At 38.8% G+C, this 15531-nt stretch overlaps 1 protein-coding gene and 1 long non-coding RNA gene across 4 annotated transcripts; one reads left to right on the top strand and one right to left on the bottom strand.

Moving 5' to 3' along the window:
• The first annotated feature begins 28 nt into the window (after positions 1 to 28).
• On the top strand, positions 29 to 3543 carry LOC117244930. Of its 2 annotated transcripts, none has more exons than XR_004498918.1 (3): positions 29 to 188; positions 2517 to 2676; positions 3224 to 3543. It is a non-coding gene; the product is annotated as an uncharacterized LOC117244930 (long non-coding RNA). The 2 variants fall into 2 exon arrangements; XR_004498917.1 differs by lacking the exon at positions 29 to 188 and adding an exon at positions 339 to 380.
• Positions 783 to 15465, bottom strand: LOC107209552 (threonine--tRNA ligase 1, cytoplasmic-like). 2 transcript variants are annotated; one of them, XR_001523628.1, is made up of 20 exons: positions 15198 to 15465; positions 14420 to 14509; positions 13476 to 13666; positions 12888 to 13011; positions 11667 to 11788; positions 10749 to 10866; positions 10028 to 10092; positions 9291 to 9369; positions 7945 to 8091; positions 7244 to 7342; positions 6742 to 6908; positions 6074 to 6236; positions 5322 to 5459; positions 4807 to 4884; positions 4610 to 4710; positions 3390 to 3494; positions 2573 to 2645; positions 1758 to 1872; positions 1245 to 1642; positions 783 to 974 (listed from the first exon to the last, which is right to left on the bottom strand). XR_001523628.1 is itself a non-coding variant. In XM_015639432.2 (19 exons), exons 1-19 carry the CDS (start codon positions 15447 to 15449, stop codon positions 1494 to 1496), a joined length of 2376 nt encoding a protein of 791 aa, XP_015494918.1. In that variant the 5' UTR covers positions 15450 to 15465; the 3' UTR covers positions 783 to 1493. The 2 variants fall into 2 exon arrangements, 1 of the variants encoding a protein (XP_015494918.1); XM_015639432.2 differs by having other exon boundaries at positions 783 to 1642.
• Positions 15466 to 15531: the final 66 nt, after the last annotated feature.

The following is a 15531-nucleotide window of genomic DNA, read 5'->3' as shown; positions in this document are numbered from 1 at the left end:
GGGCGGGGCGGGGGCGGGGCCGCGGCGCTGAGGGGCCGCGGGGGGGGAACGGCAGCGCCGCGGCTGCCCCACACGAGAACCGAGACCGCCAAAACCCGAACGCCGCTGCAAAAACCCTCAGAACCTGAACGCTGCAGGCTGAACACACCACACAGGGAGCGCGAAAGCGACAGTCCATAAAAATAAATGTACGTATAAAACATAGAAATAGAAATCGCCCGCCACTCCCCGCGCTAATTCTGTCAAGTGGAACAGAAAGCTTTCTCAGCACTTGCTCTTCAATGTTTGTTTTTTCCCCCTTTTCCTTTAGAAGCAGGAAATAAAAATAGATCCAGTAACGCAAATGAATACAAAACCAAACACAGACCTATTAAACACAGGTATGTATGAATGTGAGGCAGAAGTAAAGCGTAAGCTTTGTATTTGTGTTAATATTTATGCACTAAATTGTAGTTTCTGCTTCATGGCTGTGATATTTAAATCACAACTAGAGCTGTATAGCTTAGATAACTAAGCAATACACTTAACACTGCCTAAGCCTCTTCATTAAATAACAGCATATTAAAGTGAAAAAGAGGTAAAAATTAATCTCCAAAAATCCAGTTCAATTGCCTGCAATGGCAACTTTAAAAATAATTTCTAAGCATAAACAAAACAGAAATTTCAAGTTTCAAGTCCAACATACTGTTTTAAAATTAAAATTGTCCTCTGCTCCTTTTCAGCATTCTAACTCCTCCCATCAAATGAAGAAATAAGTTACACAAAAAAGGCTTTTCAAAGGGTATTTTTTTTTGTTGTTTTAGTAATAAGCCAAAACAACAGCAAACAGGAAAAAAATAAAACACTTCACACACAGTTACATTAATTCAACTGCATTCTTGGCAACCACCATTACAGCAAACAGTCATCACTCCAACTCCACGAGTGTCTTCTTACACTGAGACTTCCAACAAAGATTCCAGTGGATTTATAGTCTGTGAAGACACATTCTGAATTAACCAAGCTATTCACATCCCACCTCGCCCCCCTCACAAATTTTTGTTGCCATCTGGAGCTAGAAACAAACCTGATCCAAACTGCTCCTGAGGCACTTGTATACTGCCAAGCTCTGGATGCCAGGTCACAGTCAGGTACCTGCTCTGTGACTGAGGGAGCTCAGCATTCCCAGCAGCATCTGCTTTCCTTCCCAGCCTCCTCATCCCCACCACTCTAACAGCCCTGACTTATTCCCACAGCAAACCCACCACATCAGAGGTGTAGGACTTTCTAAATAAGCATTCTGCAATTCAGGCAGATTGGAAACTCATGCGATTGTTAAAGGAGTTGGCAGGTGCATCTGTCCTCTCATGCTTTTCCTGGAGCACCAGAAGTGCTACATTTGCTTATTTTGCGTATCCATTAACTGAAAATTCTCTCAGATGAGCATCACTGCTGTGCAGGAAGAAAGAAACATTTCACATAGGCAACTAATAATTTTTTTCCTAGCAGCAACATCAGAATTCTTCTTCTGCATTTGGAATTTGTGAAGTCTTTAATTTCTTGAGTTTTTCAATAGCACAAGATACTGAAATCTCTCCATGAATTTTGTTGTCTCTTGTTCTCACATTGACAGCATTATTTGCTTTCTCCTTTTCTCCAACCACTGCAAGACATAGCACAAAATATTACACAATCTACATTAGAAAATGAGCCTAGAACAAACTTTGTCCAACGTCAGAACTTAAATTATATTCAGAAACGTAAGATGCTGCAGTTACCTAAAATGAAGTTATACTGAGCCAGCTGTGCATTTCTAATTTTCTTGTTTAAGGTGCAGCTTTGATCTAGATCCACATCTGACATAAATCCTGCTTCAAAAAATTGGCTGCAAACCTAAAAAAAACCCAAAGAAACCAAAACCCTCTTAGTATTACTATATAGTTTACCACATACATTTGTAAATGCTGCAATTACTAATCTCTCCCAATAGTTAATTCATGCATATGCATAATTTTGTTCTTGTGGATGATTATAAGGAATTCAATTAAGTTATTTGAAAAAAATCTACACACACAGCAGCACCCCAGCTAGGAGACAATACAAGATAACATCAAACATATGCTGCTCTGCTGCTGCATGTCAAAACACGTCCTCAAAGAAAGGAGAAAGAGGAGAAGGAATAAACACACTTATTCTTGCATTGAAAGGAAAGCATGGGACAGGGGTAAAACCAGCCATGTTTCAGAAGCGATGAAGACAGGAATATACATGGTGGGAAATGGAAGAAACTGGCTCTGCCTACTTGGAGCTGAGAGTACTGTAATGAAGTATTAGTTATATAAGGGTTGTCATCCAGGATATTTTCTCCTTTAATAATTACAGAAGTATGTACATAATTAAACAACCCAAAATACTCCAAGTTACATACCCCTTTCTCAGATATATTTAAATTTTGGACTTAAACTTTTATACTGAAAAATTTGCCTCTCCCCCCAAGCATGTCTCCAAAGTTATTAAGCATTAATTCCCTGTTCTAGGACAAGTACTTAAGGATCTATGGAATCTGCCAGAAGGAGTCAAGCTCTCCTCTCACCTGCTGGGCGTATTGTTCCGAGGTGGGGCCCACAGGCACAACCATGACCTGCCTTGGAGACAGCCAGAATGGCCTGGCCAGCACAGGACAAACAGGAAATAAAGGTGCACTTTACATTTCCAGCCACAGCCACAGTCATACAATAATAATAATAATTTCTGTATAGAATTATTTACGTTAGCTAAGGATGTTGGATAGTGTATTATCTCCCTCTTTTCAAGCTCACATAAAATAGCAAACAGATTGATAACAGTACATATGGGGAAGTTGGACCTTCTGTATTCTTCCCAACTAATTTCACTTTAAACAGAATTTTTTCTGCATAATTTTCACTTTTATCTAAAACTTTGCAGTGAAAAGTGGACAATCAGGTGACTGAAAATAAGAATTAACTCTTCCTTAGTACTTTCAATACATTCATGAAGAATTTCCAGATCTTATCCAAGAAAAAATAATCAATCGTAGAAGTACAAAAATATTTCACATATTAGGATTAAGTAATGTCTGTATACATAAATAATTGCTTTACCTATATCTGACATCCTTCTAGTATGAAAGCACAATTTTTAAGAAAAAAAGAACAAGAATAATGCAGGACTTACACATCCAATTACAATTCCTACTTCTGCATTGTTTTTCTTTTTTCTGCAGTCCCATGAAATAGTATGGATATGATACAACTCAGACCAGAAACCTGGACTTCTTTTGAGAAAATTTTAGGGGAATTATTTTTGCATTATAATATATGGGACATTAGGAAGGATATGCAGTTTCTATGTTGTTAAAGTCTTCTTAGAATTCCATTTGTGCCACATACCATTTTCCTCCATAATTTTCTGCTAGAATAGCTATCATTCTCTCCACAGATCCCAAAATAGCTCTGTGAATAATCACTGGCCTTGTCTTGTCATCGCCATCCTTACTGAAAAAAAATCAAGTTTTTTTTTTAAATAAAGTTTTCTTAGTTCACACACATGTAATCCTACTAATATTTTTGATTCTACTGTTAACAGAAAGACAAAATTTAGTTAATTATACTTATGAAAAATCAACTGGTTTTATTAAAAATGTACTTCAAGTCAACTGGGCTTTTAAAGGAATTCTAATTTAAAATAATCATGCCTACAGCTAGTGGCAGAGACACACTCTTAAATTTGTGAAGACACTTGACTGACTCAGCATCATTTTTGTGCATTTTAGTATTTTATGTTCTTCCTTGCACTCTCCTTCCATTAGGACTTTATTTTATTTTGTTGCACAGGATCTTAGCTCCTCTTACTATTCACTACTTCACTAAAACTACAATCCCAAAATTTAAAAAAAAATAGCTCTTTTTAAAAAAGCCAGTTCATAACAATATTATTTCATATCATAAAAGCTATGATATCTGTAGAATATACTGCTGGTCCAAAAAATTACAAAGATTCTTATTCTATCTTCCCCATCTTCATAATATGCAAAATCAAACACAGCAAGAAATACAAGCCAGAAAATGATATTCAAGTCAACATGGAGCTAAGATTAATTCACCCAGTGGGCCTAGCTGGAAACCACCCAGATTTTCACTAAAAGCTGCTTGCACTTGGTTTATGTTCAAAGTTAACTAATTTAATCTGCTAAAGATAAAGAACTACTTAGTACAAACATACTTGCTCCTTAGGGCACGTTTGAATTTGTGTGCTATGTCTTCCAAGGAGACACAATGACTAGGCTGAAAATGAAACCTGACTCAGCTGAGGGGTTTTTAGCATAGCTTATAATCAATTGTCTTCAAAACTGGCAGACAAAACAGAAAATGAGATTTTCCTGCATTTCCAATTAAAGTGAGCTATCATTACACTGAGAAAATATCTTCAAGTTCATGACTCGCTCCTCTGCTCACTCGGGGTATTTGGTCTCCCTACCAGCTGGCTGATTTACAAGCTAATCATTTGTTAAATAAGCAATATAGCATTAGTACATAATAGGAATTACAGATAATAAAAGCTACTGTTTAATTTCATTTTTAAAAGGAAGATATTTAGCTTAACCACTCACCCAACGTAAGTAAGATTAAACCAAATGGGGAGCTGGAAGTCAAGTTGGATGGTAGCACACTGATGGTACCTACCAATTGCATCTTTGATTTTAATATCAATCTGTGAAGCAAAATAACACAGATAAATATAGTTTGCCTGCAGTACATCTGCATTTCTGTCCATCCCAAAGTTATACTGAAATGCTGAGTCACTAACCTTAGGTCCATAAAATGCTCCATCTCCTGGATTCAAATTCCATTGCTCTCCAAAGTCATTCAAGCTGTTTTGAAGTTGCTAATCACAATAATGAGAGAGTAATTAAAAAAGGTATAGAAGGGCCTCTCATCAGTGGAAGTCAAAGTTCATTTGCCTTTGAAATTCAAAAGGAGTCAAAAAGCAGCACAACCCCTGTTGTTCAAGCATTTGTTCATTTATGACAAATAATCTCAAAATAGTAGTTCCTTGTATAAATATTATGATTAAGCAAAAAAAAAGATTATTAACAATCTAACTAGTTCAAGTTAAGGGGCTAAGTAAGAATCTGAAAGTTCTGGTTTTCTACAGAAACTTCAGATTTAATGTGATGTTTTCTACAAGAATTTCCACTAAGGGCAGTATTCAGCATCTGATTTAAGCAGTATCACCATGCAGCATGGAAGAACTCAGTTAAATATCTACCTCTGCAAGTAAAAATATTAAGAAGTTTGTATGTTTGCTTTTAAATTAATTACCTTTTCTGCATGATCCCAGACCTCCAAATCTCCAAGATAATTTTCTGGTCTTGTAGAAAGATGTAGTTGAAAGGTAAAGCCAAAGACAGCATAAACTGACTTCAAGAAATCAAGACAGCCCTTAATTTCTTCTTCAATCTTAAATATAAAACATATTAAAATAGGTTAAAATTTACTTCCATAAAAATGTAATTGAATCCACTGTATTCTTCATAACCAGAACATAAGCGTCCATTAATTAATAAGAAATAATTAAAAATCACTCAAAAATTACATCCAATAAACCCAAATCCATTTAATGGGCAAAGAGAGATCTGAGATGTTAAGGCTTCAAAGCATGGCAAGCATGAGGTTCTGGAGAAAAATTGTATCCTGAACTGAAGTACATCAATTTATACATGTAGTTCCACTAAAATCTATGGAATTACTGACAAAATAAAGGTTTTATTCAGCATTTCTATAGAAAACAGTGGATCAACTACCTTTTTTTTTTGCAGAGGGAGATGGAAAATGTAACAAATCTTAATTTCTGGGATTTAGTTGCCCAATGCATCTTTCTAAATAAAAGGAAGCACCTAGCAAAAAAAAACCACCAAAAGCAGCATTATGCTACACAGTGGAAAAATAAAGAGTTGAAATACTTTGGGGATTTTTTTCTGGTTTACTGTTAGTTTGCACTGGGAGAGGGAAAGGGTTTTTTTAGGTTTTTTTGGTTGACTGGTGGGGGTGTGGTGCTTTTTTTTTCTTTTCACCTGTTCCATTGTGCAAAAGATGTGAGCATCGTCTTGTTGGAAGCGCCTTACACGAGTCAAGCCACTCAAAGTGCCCGAGAGTTCATTTCGGTGAAGAACTCCAAAATCTGCAAGCCTAAGAGGCAACTCCCTCCAGGATCGGGGACGATGGGCAAACATCAAGCTAAAAGGAACATGGAAGAACCTTCCTCTTATCCTTCTTACAGGAGATTTAAGACAACACAAAAATAAACGAAGCTCAGTACAGACAGCAATCACATCTTTAAGCATTTACTCATTCAGGTTACATCCTGAAAGACAGGCAAACAGAAAAAGCACACCACTCAATGAACTGCTAAAGACCCCTGAGGAAAAATCCATAAGAGGAAATCAACACTGGTTCATCCGTACCCTTCTTGGAACACCACATCTGATGCCCACCTCTATCCAACAGAATTGCCATTTACTAGTGGTACAGACTAGTACTAGCATGCACAAACCCAGCTGAGTGCAGAGTTACTGCAAAGGTCTGCTTTGGGACACTGTCACAGAAGCTCTCTGGACACACTGGCTTAGCAGTCTATCATAAACATATATCACAGCATGAATTAATAGTCCTTTTATTTCTCCTCAGCCCCACAAAGGAAAAATGACGTAAAACAAGACATTTTCCAGTTGAGAGTACAAACCAATGTCCTGGACAATTCATGGGTTTAAGGGCAAAAGTTTCCTTCTCAATCTCAAAAGAGAACATATTTTCACTGTAGTGCTGCCAGTGTCCCGAAGCTTCCCAGAGTTTACTGTTGAAGACGTTTGGAGATACAACTTCAGTAAAATTACGCCTGCGATATTCCCCCTATAGAACAAATGCAACATTTAAAAGGTGAGATCATTTTTGACAAGCAAAAGCCTGATTCTTTTTAACTGTGGTATTATGATGGCAATTTACAGGGACATGGTAAGACTACTGCACATGTAGATTGTGCACAATTGGAAAAACACAGCTTCACTCTGCCTTATTTTCAAAAAGGTTACATTTGTATAATCCTTGTGAAAATCTTGTATATGTTTACATACATAGATACTTCTCTTTCTGTGGGTAGCTCAGGCTATGAATAGTTTATCATTTAAGATCAACAAATATTAATCAAGCTGTTAGGACTTACATCAGTAACATCAGTATATACTCACCCGTATGAAATCCATGAGCGTGTTATAAAGAAAGGCACCTCTAGGGAGGAAAAAGCAGCTTCCAGGACTCAAATCATGAAAGAAGAAGAGTTCTTGCTCCTAGGTAAATTAAAACCAAAATGCTCTAATAACAATTCAGAGAGAATTGCAGAATGTAACTACTTCACACACATCGAGACACTGTACGGCAACAAGATGATTTATGGTCTGCAAGTTCTCAGCAAGACCAGTTAACTGATCTGCAGTTCTTACTCTTAGAAACTTATAAGAACGCCAAATTCCACTTGATTCTTTGACCATGTAAATACACATTTCACAAAATTTACGCCTATTATAAAGAATAACCAAACCATGTTATTCACACAGTTTCCAAATAAATTCTCTTCTGTGAAAAATAGAGGGGTTTAGGTAGGATCTGCAAAGATTCTACATTAATAGGTTTAAGATTTATATCCCTAAACTAAGGGACTAAAGCCATTAATTTCTTCCCAACATTAGTTTAACACTCATGTGCAAGTGACAAGTTGAGTTTGTAGAATTAAAATTTTAAAATGTAACCAACATCAAGAGGCAAATAGAACTCAACCCCTTAAAACTGTCAAAAAACAACAACAAAAAAATCACACCAAAACTAAAATACAAGGGAAGAGAATGAATTTTATAATAGAAGTGTAAAAGAAGTAGACAGAGGAATCGTGTACCTTTCCAATTTTCCTATGATCCCGGTTTTTGGCTTCTTCCTGGACCTTTTCCCATTCCTTCATCATTTTGTTATCAGGAAAGGATATTCCATATATTCTCTGCAGAGTCTCCATGTCAGATTTTCCTTCCCAATATGTAGAGGAACTCTGATACATAAAACCCATACTTTAAGATAATATTATATAATATTAGGGAAAGAGGGATAAACACTAACCCATTCAAACATTATTGTATTTTTCCTTGGAAAAAGAATTATATGCAGTCCTTCAGCATTAGTTTGTAATACAAAGAGACTTGCAGTGCCTTTTAGTCAGCATACTAGTACAGAAGACAAACAAAAGTGACAGGTCAAATCATATTTCATTCTCTTAGGTACCTGTTTTAACTCATGGCATATTTTATTATTTCATGTTATAGCTTCTAAAAAGGCAGGACTTGTTTACAATGGAAACATAATGCAGTAGGGAAACATGAAAGGCAAAATAAACCTAACTCTCAGAGATAAATCTGAGCAGTTTTAACCCTCTACCCACTTAATCCCCAGAACTCAACTTCCATAACACTTCAGTTAGGAAGCCAGCGAAAGCCACAATGATGAATGTTCCAAAGAGCTCAGTCTAATCAGGTCACCAAAATTAGCATCTGTGGGTAACTTAAACTACACCATAAATTCAGAGGCCTCTGCAAACAATCTCTGGTTTTCCTGGAAGCAATGCCATTTTTTAACAGCAGCACTTGCAGATCTGCCAAGGTCCACTTTATCTCCTGTACCTGAAAGATACCATCTGACAAGGTCAAAATACTATTTTCTGACCCAGTGAGTATCTTGATGCTCACTTACTGCAGAACAGAGCACGCACTCCCCCCTGCACTCAGATGTGACAGCTGGTACAGACTAACCAGGACACTTGTCCTGTGAAGTGCAGTGCTGGTGGGAGATAGTGGCCCAGTCCTGCCACAGGAGCTTAGGCACTGCACTTCTCTCCTGTGCACAGCAGAACAGCTCATCTGGTCACCACCAGCTAGAGAAGCTCTGCAGTGCTCTGCATCAGTCTAACTGTGCATGTTACTACACTAACACTCTGATTAAAAACCAAACTGCTAACTCTCACTGAGGAACTACTGTTTTAGTCAAGAATCAGTAAATGTCAGATGCAGACCAATGACCAAAGTCAGTAGTTCTTCTTGTACAGTGGGAGCTAGGAAAGAAAAGAACTACTGTACAGTAAGCAAAGAATCCAATACAAAGGACCAACCCTAGTATCATCAGCTCAGGAAAAATAAATATACAGGTCAATCAACTGACAATTATTTCAGTTTCAATGCACAGTTAATTTAAACTTACCTTAACTATTTTAAAGGCCTTAATTTTTCCAGTGTGTCTCACGTGTGGACCCCTGCAGAGATCAATCAATGGACCACATCTGTATGCCAAAACAAAAAGAGTGTTCATTTCTGAACAATACAACATTTTTCAATACAGTCACTAATAAGTGACACATTCAAACATGCCAGTAAATGCAGCATGCAGCAAATTCAGTGCACCTTAAATGTAACTGTGCTTTCTACTGAAGCAGAATACTCACTCAGTAAATGCTCAGCACACTTGATCCATTTTCAATAGCATCATAACACATTTGCCAATTCATATAGTTCCATACCTGGACTTGTTCAAGCTGGCCAGGAAATTTTACACTATGCACATCAAACAGAAAATGGTCATTTTCCAACCAACTAACAAGCAACTGAAAGAGCAGTCTCCTCACTCCACACTGAGCTAGTTAGCTTTATCCATTATGCAGCAAGCCAATGTCAGAGACAGCAGTTCATTTTAATCAGTGTGCTGAAGCCAGAGGGAATAAATAAAAACTGAATTCAACGTTTGTCCATAAACTGAGACCTCATCTGCCCCAGCAGAGAAAGAAAAAATCTCATTTTACCTAAGCAGCAATATTAATTGCAAACTCAAGACCCAAACAAAAAAGAATTCAGAACTTAGAATAAAAAGACAAAATTATTCTCTCAAATTAAATTAATTAGCTAAAAAATACTTTATAATACCTTTCAAGCGTGTTTCTTTACCTGTATACTGTGGTAGTTGGTGTCTTCACCTTCTCATTAAGGATACGACATTTAAACTTGTTATACTGTGTGAGGAAACATGAAAAGCCATAAACATCAATAAAATAGATAATAAAATTCTCTTTAAAAATTAAATTTTAATGATACAAGTGTGCCAGTAAAAGACACTTCTAACTAAAAAACAAAACCAAAACAAAACAAAAAAAACCAAAACAACAACAATACAACAAAAAAACCTCCACATATATTTCTCAGAAGAGTTGCAAAAGTAGAGGGGAAAGAGACAGAAACAACTCCCTTGAGGGTGTGTTGAGGATTGTGATTACCACCTGAACACCCCAAAGAACTTGTGAAAAGCAATCACACAGTACAGTGAGACTGGAGATATTCACTGAATAAAACAGGACCAGAGCTAAAGCCTTTTCTGACCTGTCTTCACAAGTAAGCCAGAAAACATAAATGCCTTTCATTTACTTATCTGTTACTTCATTGAGCTTGAGATGTGTTTTTGTAGAATACAGAATTGCTTTAATAAGTGCTTGAAAACATCCTGAACACTTGAGAGGCACATGGAGAGGGGGAGAAGGATTGTATTGTTATTATCTTCTCTTTGTTTTACTAGACAGGTACTATTCTGATGAGTCAGTCACATGCAATACTGCATAAAAGTTACATTTTAAAAGATCATTGTACCAGATCCACAGCTACTGTAAAGATTTACCTTAAACATGTCTAACAGGATCTCCTTTTTGACTTCCAGCCTTTCAAAAGCCTGTTTCTCTTTTATGATATTTTTACAACGGTTCTCCAGTAGTGGGAATTCAGTACTAGACACACTTCTAGATAAAATGACACAGGCAAAATAAATATAAATTAATTATTTTGATACTCCCATTTTTTCAAGTGACCATTTTCTAACTTTAAAAATATGGAATGTGTTGTCGTTTGTCACAGTATTTTTTTTTCTTAGTTACTTACAATCAGCTGTATTTTCAGACACTAAACCCAGAAACACAGACAGTACCACCCTGAACAAACCCATTGCAATCATTCCTGGAACAGTCTTTGACATGATTAAATGTCTGGAAGACCTATAACTCAAAATATACATCTGATTTAGGAAAAAAAAATAAACCACGGGGGAAAAAGGCTCAACCCAGCCACAAGAGCCAGTTTATCAGCTCATGCAGATTCATTATTCTCCCTGCCTACAGAGAGATAAACAAGGAAAAAACAGAATTGTAAAGCTGTGCACAAGGATTAGAAAAGTAGTAAACACCTAGGATAAGTTACATGCATTTTTGCCATTTCTACAAGTGACTGTGGCCCCTGGAAACCAAACTTGCATGACTCTTCAAGGAAACCACCCCCTTTGCCTCACAGGAACTTCAGAAAATTCAACCCAAATGCTCTGCATTTTTTTCCACAGAACAGCTTCAACTCTTACAGAGCAGGTGTCTGAATACTGCTTCTGAATTTAAATATATACACACACTCAGCTGAACTGTATACACAGAAGACTATGTTTCAGATCTTATTAGAGATACAATTATACTTTTAACATGCAGAACCAAACAAAATAATTCTGGTACTGAGCTTTAATATGGAGTATTAAAATTCTAAGACACTGTAATTTTACCTGTCTTCAATATACATGTCATAATGAAATCCATTCTCAATTGGTGGTCCATAGCATAAGCAGCCCCCAAAATATCCTTCCATGGCCTCTCCAAGAATGTGAGCACTTGAATGCCAATAAACCTGTAAATGAAGTCAGGACAGCAAACCATGAGGTCAATGGCACTATGTAACTAAAAAGAAGAAAAAACAAACTAGAGATATATCTGCAGATAGGACACAGACTGGAACCAGTAAAACAACTTAATCTTTTCATTTTGAAGTATTCTAAATGATTAATATAATGGCAGATGAAGCACTAAAGGCCCACCATATTTCAGTCTGAAAGAGGATGACTATACATCTGCACAATTCCTTCAACTCAGTACTAACTGTACCTTGCTCGTTTGTAAGTCCATTTCAGTCAAAGTCTATGCACCAATAATCACATCTAAAGCAATGCAGCCAATTAAGTTGCCATTGCTCACATTCAGTACGTTTATTAATGGGCCTGTAAACTACATTACCTGAAATAACAGAAGAGGGAAGCCAACAACACAATAGATCAATACCAGTGTGATGTTCTCAGTTCTTATTAGTTCAGACTGTTTCAGAGCTATTGCTACAAGATAAAGCCTTTACAGGCTCCTGAAATGTTTTCAACAAGCTTAATCACATGAACAGCTCTTTGACAAAAGTGAAGTCCAATCCTAGTGTACAAAGATAATACAAGCTTCAGACTGAATACCATTGAAGGAAAATCTCGGTCATGTTGCTAAGTATACGTTCAGTTTAATTGACTAAGATATGTCTACTGGAGGATCCAATAAACAGTGCCAGTACAAGGAGGTGTAAATTTTATTTATGACTCAAGTCTAATATTGAACAGCTTTTAGAAAACAGTAGAGACTGCCTCACTTTGCTTCCACTGTCTGATCTTCAAATGCACTGAGCCAGACCACAGACTGTTTCAGGTTAACATACAAGTCAAGGCCTTCTGTACAAACTCCATTGAGAAATAACTTGTTAATGCTAAAGAGAAGGATGAAAAGAACACAAAGATTTTACTCACTCTCAGACTACAGGTGCTTAGTATCCAATCTTTGTTGAATTATAGGAAATACATTACTTGAATAGTTCTGTCGGGTTTTTTTTAATGCAAGATTTTAAAAGCTTAGTGCTGCAATCAATTTTATGTCATTAGTTTATTTAATCAAGCAGAAACCATACAGTGTTTACTCACAGTTTTGGCTTCTTCATTATCAAAAGTGAGCAGTTCTAGAGTACAATCTCCCTCCAGTGGACGGTCCAGGTCCCAGAGTTCACCATTCACTTTGGCTATGACTGCATTTGAAGCCAACACTTGACTGAAGAAACAGAAAAGACAGCAAGAGACAAGAATATTTAGGTTCAGATTTGTAAAAGACTTAAGATTTCTAAACCTCCTGAGACCACATCCACATCTTGTAGCACCTGAAGACCTTAAACTTTTGTTTCTGTGGTCTTCTTAAACACTTGCCTACTTTTAAGACATAGAACCTTAAGGTCTTGAGAGGTTTTGTTCAACAGTTAGGGATCTAGAGGAAAGGTTTCTACTTAAAACAGGTTCCACTGTATCTGCTGACTCAAAACTTCTGATGTCTCTTAATTCCTAGCAGTATCACAGATTTAATTGGAAGCAAGCATTATGATCCCAGCACAGAACCCCAACCATCACTCAGAACTGGAACCAGCTGTTTCTACTACATGAAGCTGATGTGCCAATGCTTTCCAAGCAAACCAATTTACTTTTACCACTACAAAAGCACAACTCCTTGAATGAGCAGGTTACCTAATTCCTACAGCTATTTGATATGGCGTGGTTTTCCAAGATTCCCCTTCAACCGTCTCTCCGTCTGTCAGAGTAATTTTGATAGATTTGCTCTGGTTGGCTGCTCTGTAAGCTAGCAAAGCATCATGCTCTTTTTTCAGTGCTTCATAAAGCTTCAGTCTGTCTTCTATGAAACTCGGCACACACTGGAGCTGTAACACATGAATTTGATCATACACACACATATTTGTGAGACAAACAGAATAAAAGGATTCACAGTGCTGGTGCATACAGGTTCCAACTTGTCCAGATTTATCTGTACTAGAATTTATACTAAAATTCATATAGATAATTGCATACAGGATAGTCCAATCCAACTTACTGACTATTTCATAGTGGTTTTCCAATTTTCAATGCACTTTCATCAATCTGGGCCTAAATGATTCTGTGAGCTGGACCTCAAAAAGCAGCTTATATTGTTGACCAAAAATTTGCATTTGGCCGATATCCTGGGGAAATTTGGATCACTCCAACAAGCCCTCACATCTGCCACTACATTCAAAGCATCAGATTCAAGCCAGACAGTTCGCTGAAGGTTTCTGTATTTTAACTTAAGGTGAGTTATTAAACTCTATTGTACTACAGCACTGCTGCCATTCCTTTCAGCCAACAAGAATGCTGTTTAACTGCTCATGAACCATCACTCTCCTTAGGCACCACAAAACCATCACTTTTCCAACAACCCAAATCCTTTGGTTACATAAAAAGTAGAGATCTAAGAATATATCAGTAACCCTACTAATGCAAGATGAAGCTCTTGAATAATGTGATTTTTTTTCTCTGGGCTACCTTCTTCCCAAAAGCCAGGATTTCAAAATACAGCAAAGTATTCTGGATATGAGTGCCTTTTCTGAACCTGGCCAAAACCAAGTCCTATTGTTATGTGGTATCAAAGAACCACTTACATCATTCTGGTGTTGGTTCACAGCTTCATCTTCTTTCTTTTCCTCTTTAATTTGATTCACTGCATCAGTTGGACTTGCACTGGAGACCTCCTAAAAACAGTGATAATTCAAAGTATACCTTTACTACACCTTTAAGATTTTTTCCAGCAATCATCGAAACAAACCAAACCAGTACAACACTGGGCTAAAAAGGCAATTACAGGGAATAAGGTACGTCCTTAGTACAAAGACTTCTCATGGCACATCTAAAACTGCATCCTTTTGATGTTCGGTAGACACAGCAATGCCGCTCACCAAGCAAAGTCCTCTCAACGCAATTTCCCAAATTTTACTACTACAATTATCACCAGCAAAATCCCCAGCGAGGCCGCTGGAGATCAGCGAGCAGCCCCGGCAACTTCAGTCGTGTGATACCTCGAACAGGTTGCGCAGTGATGCTGTGGCTCCCCCATCCCTGGCAGTGTTCGAGGCCAGGCTGGATTGGGCTCTGATTAATCTGGTCCAGCGGAAGATTTCCCTGCCCATGGCAAGGGGGGTGGAACGAGACGATCTTCCCAACCCAAACCATCCTACGATTCTGTGAACCCGCCGCCTCGGCGCAAAGGCGGAGACCGCTGCCCAGTGCTGCGGGCAGACACCGCGACAGGTTTTTGTTCCCGGGGGCCGGGCACAGGCGGCTCGGTCCCGTCAGTGTCCCCGTCCCGTCCCTTCCCACCCGCGGAAGCCCGGCCCGCCCGGGGTGTGCGTCCCGTCCCCGCCGCGGGCGGCCCGGCGCTACCTCTCGGCCGGCCGGGGGCTGCGCCGGTACCGCCCGGCCCAGCTCGGCCGCCAGGCTGCGGCGCAGGTGCAGCAGGCGGTAGCGCAGCTTCTCGTTCTCGGCCCGCAGCCGCTGGAGCTCGGGGCTGGCGCTGCCGGGGAAGCGGAGCTCCTGCGGCTCCTTCAGCCGGCCGACCTCCGCCACCAGCCAGCGCAGCTCCCGCTCCTGCCGCGCCAGCCGCAGCTCCGCCGCCTCCGCGGCCGCCGCCGCCATGTTGGCCCCGCGCTCCGCCCCCCGCCCGCCGCCGCCTCAGCCCGGCCGGGCGCGGCTGCGGGGCCGTGAGGGGCCTTCCCTC

The sequence above is a fragment of the Parus major genome, chromosome 10, assembly GCF_001522545.3.
Source record: "Parus major isolate Abel chromosome 10, Parus_major1.1, whole genome shotgun sequence".
Taxonomy (NCBI): Eukaryota; Metazoa; Chordata; class Aves; order Passeriformes; family Paridae; genus Parus; species Parus major.
The sequence above is the reverse complement of the archived record's forward strand: the minus strand, read 5'-3'. Positions and strand labels throughout refer to the sequence as shown.